At 37.3% G+C, this 8,562-nt stretch overlaps 1 protein-coding gene across 2 annotated transcripts; it reads right to left on the reverse strand.

The window, feature by feature from the left end:
• Window positions 1-421: 421 nt before the first annotated feature.
• Window positions 422-7,578, reverse strand: LOC110909795. 2 transcript variants are annotated; one of them, XM_022154549.2, is made up of 12 exons: window positions 7,207-7,578; window positions 5,485-5,620; window positions 5,234-5,379; window positions 4,941-5,142; window positions 4,350-4,706; window positions 4,093-4,237; window positions 3,516-3,658; window positions 3,268-3,437; window positions 2,618-2,911; window positions 2,387-2,442; window positions 2,095-2,306; window positions 422-1,677 (listed from the first exon to the last, which is right to left on the reverse strand). In XM_022154549.2, exons 1-12 carry the CDS (start codon window positions 7,450-7,452, stop codon window positions 512-514), a joined length of 3,273 nt encoding a protein of 1,090 aa, XP_022010241.1. In that variant the 5' UTR covers window positions 7,453-7,578; the 3' UTR covers window positions 422-511. The 2 variants fall into 2 exon arrangements, with proteins under 2 accessions (XP_022010241.1, XP_022010242.1); XM_022154550.2 differs by lacking the exons at window positions 5,485-5,620; window positions 7,207-7,578 and having other exon boundaries at window positions 5,230-5,367.
• Between the last annotated feature and the right edge of the window lie 984 nt (window positions 7,579-8,562).

Here is an 8,562-nt window from a genome sequence, read left to right on the forward strand (position 1 = left end):
TGTGTATCTTGATACTAAATATAAATTAGAAATAAAGGTAAAAATGTTTGTCCTCATCCCATCTAAACCATACAGCTAAATAAGTTGTGAGTGGGATTTTACTATCTACCCTTTTTTTACTAACTTGTGTATATTGATACTAAATATAAATTAGAAATAGAGGTAACTTCGTAGAAATGTTACCAAATTTAATAATTGTTCCAATTAAGTCACTGAAACTATTTTTGTCTCTCTAAAGTCATCGAAGTTTCATTTACTATTATAATACTATGTAATTCTCATGTTATCAGGTTACACTAACTAACACATAACTTCAAATCCTGTTTATTTACTTCTTCCTAACAGCACCTAAATGTCTGCTAAGTTTGCATGTGTTGAACTCTCCTATCTTTTTAACAATTCTACGTGACATAAATTGATATGTTGTAAACAAAGACTTATCAATAAACATATTTACAAGCTAACTAAACTCCAAACATTATTATCAAACCATATTAAATGATGCATAATATCACTTATTCAACCCAAAAATGGCTTCAAAATCTTTATACATCCCTTTTTGTTTCGACTTCGAATCGCTAGATGTCGTCTGGGTAGAACTCCCGCTTCTCATCCCGGTCCAAAACTCGCTCCATTTTGTCTTACTGCCCGATGGATCAGTTGGAGTTCCACCAGAGCCACTAAAACTAGACTTCGCCAAATCTCTCAGTTGCTTCATCCACGTCTGGTCCGGTGTACCCGAGCTTCTAAATCTCTCTACCGGCACGCTGGCATTGTCACACGTTCGCCCTTTTAATGGGAACTGACTCTCGATGTTTTTCATCAACTTAATCGGGACAAAAAGCAGTAGAATCCCCCATGATGCTATTTTCAAACCCGTACACAAAGACTTATCGTCGGGATCAAGCTGCTTTATCTGACAAAGCAAAGAGTTCCATTCATTCAAGATTTGCGCAACGAATGCAAACAAGAACAAACAAACCATTGTGATCCCAATCTTGGTCTGATCATGGGTCGAAACATTCTTCCTCAAAAGAACCAAACATATCACGAAGAGCGCAACTTGACTTGAAACCGATATGATCTCCACTAACTGAACCTTTTTCTTGATAAACGGTTTCTTGAGGACCATGAAGCACAGTTGAAATGAAGTAACACATAGTAAAGTCTTGGTTGGCGTTTCAGAATACCCGTTTCTTGAAAATGTACCCACCAAGATTCCTAAAGTGACACGTTTAACCGATTCGAGAAAAATGTAGTAGATTCTTAATATCCCAAACACCCTTTGAACAAAGGGTGCTTCTGCATCTTCATTTTCATCATCTGATGCAATTATACTATTGCCTCTGCTCATGTTATAATCCAATCCTCCTGTGATTTGTGAGAGCATGTATTTTGGTGGGCCTCTAAGGTCTTCAAAAAGAGGGCCCAATATGGTTAACCATTTGGAGTTTGAGGTGTTGATCCATGTCCATTGGCCTCTTTTTCCAGGGCCCAAAGTAACCTTCACTAATGCTTGATACCAGTGCATGTTTTGATCTTCATGGTGAACTTCTTTGTATTGAAGTAGCTTCCCTAGTGATATCCCAATAGAAAGAAAAGTAAATAATGCTAGTATTAGAAAAATTACGGCTCCTAAAAGTAGAATCCCGACGACAATCCCTGAAGCTGATCCACCTGAAAAAAATAGAATACAAGTTGGACTTTAGAAGTCGAAGAGACTAATCTTCGGATTTATGCATAGGTATGCAGTCTCAATTTTTCTTGTTGCAAAAAGTTGTAAAAGAGTGCGTGAATACTAATGGACAGGTTGTTTATGTTCATTTGTGTTTGTTTGTTTGTTTCCTTTTATGTTCGTCTAGAATATTGGCGAACGAATATAAACCAACATGCTCATTTTTTTAACGAACAAATAAAAAATAAAAGAATCCGCTCGTTTAAGAGTCTCCGTCCATTCATTTGTTTGTTTAAAGTTTAACGAACGAAGAAGAACGAGTTCAATCCGGTTTGTTTACAGGACTTGTGAGAACATCCATGTAAATACTGGATTAGAAGTAACAGGTTTCACCTTAAAACTCAAAGCACAAAATTTACCTTTTAGCAGAGCTGCCGAGGCTGCAGAAACACAAGGAACTGCAAGAATCACCAGAAACACTTCAAATCGTGGGAAAATGAGCGAAACGTAAGTATTATCATTCTCTTTTTTCTTTCTAAGTTTGAGTATTATCAGAACCAATATATGCAGAACAATCAAACCGCCACTCATAACCGCCAGCCAAAACATAATCCGATTAAAATCCATCCAACTGTATAAAAAACAATCCAACTTCAAATCCAAATAACCAAACCAATACATGCAATCTGTAACCAATTTGTTTCAACATACCCGCGTGAACCATTCAAATCTGTTATATATTGAGCCTCCGGCGCCACATTTTGACTCTGCATATAAAACCATAACCGCCACATTAATCTAGTTTTTAAAAGACTTAGTTTTGCTAACAAAAAAGGTTAGCATCGCAACGTGTCCGTTTTTTCCTTCTGCTTCATTGTAATTTCCTCGTTCAAATAATAAATTTCAAAATACAATAATTTCAAGAGATCACATCATGCAGACCTCAAAAAAAGATTTGTACTCCATTGCAGTGAGTGGCAATCCGTAGACCGAGTCAACTCGTTCTAGATTATTGTCTTCCGTTCTCCTCATAAATTGAGGTTCATGATCGTTGCTTTTCGAACCGTATGAATGTGGATTCATAGGCGACACAGGATTCACATGACCAGATTCCCATGGTAGTTTGAAATAAGGGATGCTCCATCTTAAACCTTTAACAAACTCACTGTACTCGATGGGCAATGGAACCGCTAACCATCCGGATAACGCGAAGATTTGAATATGGCATACGATTCGCTGATTACATGATGAAGAAAAACTAGTTAAGACTTTTTGTTTGGAGGTGAAAATGTACTGTATTTAAAACTTAAGAGTAAAGTACACGGATGGTCCCTGTGTTTATCAAAATTTTGGATTTGGTCCCTACCTTTCCAAAAGTACACAGATGGTCCCTGTAGTTTGCACTTTGTAACGCATTTAGTCCCTAACTTGGATATGCTAAAACCTTTAGATTTGTTGCTTGAGGACTAAATTCGTTGCAAAGTGCAAAGTACTGGGACCATCCATGTACTTTTGGATATCTAGGGACCATATCCAAAATTTTGGTAAGCCACTAGGACCGTCCATGTACTTTACTCAAAACTTTATCTTACAAAAAGAATTCTAGCTGGACTGGAAGTTAGTAACGGTGATGATGTGGCGAATGCTCCGTAGTTCTGGAGGGAGGCGGTGGAGACGGTGAGCAGGGTTGCAACCACGGCGGTTAATACGAAAGCAGCTGTTGTGGATGTGGAAAGCATTGTTGATGCAGCAGGTACGGAATCTGTAAGGAGTTTGTTTGAGTCAATATGGATTTGTGATGTGGAAGAAGTGTTTTAAGAGTTTTGAAAGAAATGCATACAGTGAAATAGTCGTAAGGTGTTCGATGCTAGATTTGTGTTTCCGGCTACGTCTGTGGTTATGTTTTCAGGAACGAGCATGGATACCCAATCTTCGAGTAGTTGAATCTCGACTGAGTAGATAATCTTACTTATTTCACGAAATCTGCACAAAATCGTAGATGAGTAAGGGACGATCAAATTTAGCTTTATGTCTATCTGTCAATCCGTTTAACCCGTTCATTACAACCTGCCTACCCCTTTATGACCCGTTTAGCACGTTAACAACTTGATTACAACCCATTACAACTTGTTTACAATCTGTCAACGTGTCAGTTAAGAGTAAAATGCCACTTTCGTTCATGAGGCTTGGAGTTAACGGAGAAAAATGGTTGGAGTTAACGAGCCAGATGAAAATGGCAACATTGTAAACCTTTTGGATCCACATGCGGAAAAACAAACCTTTGGACGAAAGTCACAAAAGTGACCAAACCTCAGGGGACGAAGATGACATTTTACTCGTCAGTTGATTTAGATAATTGAGTTAAACGGGTCATGCTTATGTTACACGATTCTTATAGAAGAAAAAAAAAGACTAACTTTAGTATTTGTCCTCCTGAAATAGATAAGTGAGATGAATTAAATCCGAAAACAGGCTTCATGAACTTTATCGTCACAGGAATACGCTCCTCTTGTGTCCTCGTACGACTCGTCGTGCTTAATTTCACTGACGGACGTTGAGAATCTACACAGGTTTTCAACACAGTCTCAAATGAATACATAAAAACAAGCTACACTTTGACTTTTGAAGTCAAAGCTACTAAGTTCTAAGTTCAGATTCAAAGTCTAAAATGTACCAAAAAGAAACGTGAGCGGTGCAACGGATGAAACCGGGGAGCCTTGTCTGGTTAGAAGTAATCCTGTATCTAGTCTAGTGGTGACGATGGAGATTTCAGAAATATCTACAAACTGAAAGCCGAATCTTCGGTTTCCGAGGCTATCGTTGTTGCTGGTGGTTGAAACGAGTGATCCTTGACTGACTTTTAGAGATTTCAAGACTTCAGTTGATGTGTTGACTACAGGTTGTGTAAAATATAGATACAACTTCAAGTTCTTGTGTTTGTTAGTTGCTTGAACCGATCTAACATTGTTATCGAGTTGAAGTAGCTGTTCGGGTATGTGAGTCCTCAGGTCAACGTATACATTTCTTCTATCTGTAGAATCAATCAACAAGTGAGTACACTTTGACTTTTTGAGTCAAACCACCTACTTTCTACTTACGAAAATGATCAGGGTTTTCACTGAATTTAAAACCAAATGTATATGATTCGATACATTTTTTATATAACATTCTGTCCGCATTATATGTTTCTTCGTGAAGTTCGAATTCTAAGTCGAACTTTGGATTTTAATATTACTATGTTTGACCTTTTAGAAATCGGTCTTACCAAAATGAACCAAGAAACTGGAACGCGTTGTTCGTGTAAATTGATTCCCGGCTGCATCTTTACAAAAATCTTTATCTGTTACTAAAAGCGTTCTTCCATACTCGACATTTGTAGACAAATTCACCGAAATAGAATATTCAAGATTCAGCTTGATAGTCTTCATAGTGTTTGGAATAACCTGCCCTTGACCATAAGCTAGAAGCTGTAAGTGAAAAAGTTAAATTATTCCAAATTCAAAACATATATATACACAATCTTATATCTAACAAAACCGCTAGGAAGCACCTACTTACGCTGCAGTCATTAGCAGATAAACACCTAAAACCACCACCAGTATCACTACCACTGCAGGGTTCAGTAAAGGATATACGCACAGAAATATCCGAAGAGTTTGTAAATGATGTCGATGCTGTAACGTATGCTGTAGGGGGAATGGTGTCTGCATGACCAATGAGTTACTAAATATAATATAATCCAGTATTTTAGAAAAGTGATGCATTTTAAGTTAAGTTAAAACTAATAGGATGAAGGATAGTTAGGTAACCAATGGTCCAGTTATATGTAGCACAGTGGATCGGGTGGGGCCCGTTGGCGCACACTTCAAACGTGTGGCTCCCGTCTTGCAATTTAGTGTAGGAAACTTCCCCGGATGAACAATTTGATGGACGGAGATCATCCAGCTGCATGGAAACAAAGAATATTTTGTAACAATGTAACAGGTTGAAATGAGTCATTGTTTCGACGTGTGAAGCGGGTTTGTTGACTCGAATAAAACCATTCAAAAGCGTAAAGAGTTTCAGCTGCAGAGTGCAAATATTTTGATTTTACCAGATTTAGATTACTTATAACCCAAAATCGGCAGATTTAGATTACTCGAATAAAACCATTCAAAAGCTTAAAGTGCACTAATTTTAACGTTATTTTACTAATTTCGTGAAAATAACGTTAAAAGAGGGGGATGGTTAATCATGCATCATGTGGTGGCGCTGATAGCCGAAAGACAAGGGGGTACATGCACTAATTGGCAGCTGTCTCAATTGCTGATTGTTATGTGCCTTATGTCCAAAGCTTGATGCAAAACTACTATCGAGCCGAGGGTCTCACTGGAAGCAGCCTCTCTATTCCTACGGGGTAGAGGTAAGGCTGTCTACATCTTACCCTCCTCAGACCCTACCTTAGCTTTGCTATTGGTGGGATTTACTGAGTATGATGATGATGATGATGATAACCCAAAATCGGACCGCATTTATATCGTCATTGATTTGCAATAGCATGGTTCAGTTATAGTTTCTTACTATCATCACATTCAATTTGTGTGGCAAAAATAAGCTAACTTTTGACTTTTGTGGTCAAACATGTTTGAGCAATAACCCAAATGAAAAGCACTGCCAAAACAAAAGGTTACCGTTTCCGGAACCTGTCCTGACCGGTTTGGTTGAGTCTATTTGAATGGCCTCCATTTCAATTTTTTTTTTTTTCCTTTCAAATTCTCGTTTACTGATTCATTACCCACTTCATGTTCCATTTTTTTTGGTTTATTTAAGCTTTTCATATTTTGTTAGTATTACAAATCCAAACCAAAAGAGAAATTAATCCCATATATATTTTATCTGTTCATATATCCGTCAATTTTTTTGTGACAAAATTCTATTTTTGAAATGTCCGGTTAAGAAAATCTTGGTCTTAACTTTATATTGAAATAAACCAGTATTAGTTCCAGATTTTTTTTAAATTGCATGTTTCACCATGAGAACTAACATAAAAAGATTTCTTTAAAAATAGGAATTTGAAACACATCTTGATCAAATCGAGAAAACAATTAATTGCATGGATTACACTAGTATAGTGATTCTAGAGGCTTTAAACCAAGATCCCAAATTCCCAATTACCAAATTTCATTCTTTAACAATTATGACTTTAAAAATAAAGTGTTAACTCTCATTTTCGTTTTTGTGGTTTGTCCAATTATGTTGTTCAGGCATAATTTCAAATTTGTGTCATTTCCGTTCCTGATATTCTTGAAACATGTTAGTTCCGTCCAAAAACTTAACGTCTGTTTTTACCTTTCATTAAACGACAAGTTTTAACAGACGTTAAGTTTTTGGACAGAACAGGCATGTTTCAAGAAATGTCAAGACGAAAATGGTACAAATTTGAAATTGGGCCTGGACGGGCATAATTGGACAAACCGGAAGGACAAAAAATGACGGTTAACTCATAAATAAAACAGTAAACATTTTTAAAGATAACAGAATGTACAAATTACCTTGCAGCTGGAGGTACAATTGTAGCATGAAAAATCAGCATTACCAACTTGGAAAACAAATGTAGGCGAGTCAAGATTGGATACTGGCTCAGGTTTCTTGATTAAGTTAACAGAAATCTGTGAAGTGTGACAGTCTACTTGCACACACAAGAATTCAACAACGAGTATCCAATTAATGACCCATGAATATTTGGAGAAACATGTTTTGTTTGGTCGAACAGCCATTGGAGAATGGTTAGAGGTCATGGGTGCTTGGAAAGAAGAAGAAGAAGAAGATGATGCATGGCTGGCTGTAGTGTGTGTGGGGTGTGAGAGATTATTATTAGATATGAAAATAGACAAAAATTGGAAATCGAAGGTTACGTGGAAGAGAAAGCACGTGAAACTGACACTCGATACCCAATTAGTGGTTTCTTTTTTCAAATAAATGTTATATTTTTTAAGATAAAACTAGAGAGAGGTAGTAAATGCTATGAGTAAATTTAAGAAAAAAGAGAGGGGTAGTAAATAAGCTGAAAAAACTCTAAAAAAACAGAGAGACTGTTTTCAGAGAGAGACTCGAACTCTTAAGACATATCAAGGCATATGAGTCGTTATCATCGTAAAAATGCAACAAATAAGTAAATACTATAAAAGAAAAAATTAATAATAAACAAAAAAAATTCTTAACAGGTATCACACAAAATCGACTAATGACAACTAACATCATAGATAGACACATGAAAACGATAACGAAAAAAAAAAAAGACCAAACTGCTAAAAGAAGAAACTAATACCAAAACGAGCAATCATCCTAAAATTCTGTAACCTTAGCCCTACGTCTCCACAAATTCTTATCGTCGACCATATCTTCATAGAGGTTCAAGTTTAGCAAATCATGCCTAATCCGTTCATCTCAAGTTAGTTTCAGCCTACCTCTACCCCTCTTTCCCACCACAGTGAAAGTTTCCGTTGTTCTTTTTTTGAACGGCCAACGAATCCTCCAAATTGTCTACTAGCGAAATTCACCACATCGGCATACACTCGCCTCCGAATCGGGGAAAACCCTCACCTAAGGCCGAAGCCTGTGAACACTCACCCGAAGGCATGACAGTGGGGTGAGGTAAAACCTGCTCAATTCAAGGATTGAACTAGCGATCTCCACCTATTCGTCTAGTCTCCCATCATCACCAGGTGCTGCAGAAAATAATGGAGAGGGCAGGAATCGAACTTGGGTCCCTTAGAACACCAAGTCTATCCCTTACCACTCCACCACCTCATTGGCAGAGGTGGCAATCGTCTGTCTTCTCCTAACATGCCCAAACCATATCAGCCTCCTCTCCCTAATCTTATCTTGTATACTGTGTAGGATTTCTG

Source organism: Helianthus annuus, chromosome 16 (assembly GCF_002127325.2).
Source record: "Helianthus annuus cultivar XRQ/B chromosome 16, HanXRQr2.0-SUNRISE, whole genome shotgun sequence".
Lineage (NCBI taxonomy): Eukaryota > Viridiplantae > Streptophyta > Magnoliopsida > Asterales > Asteraceae > Helianthus > Helianthus annuus.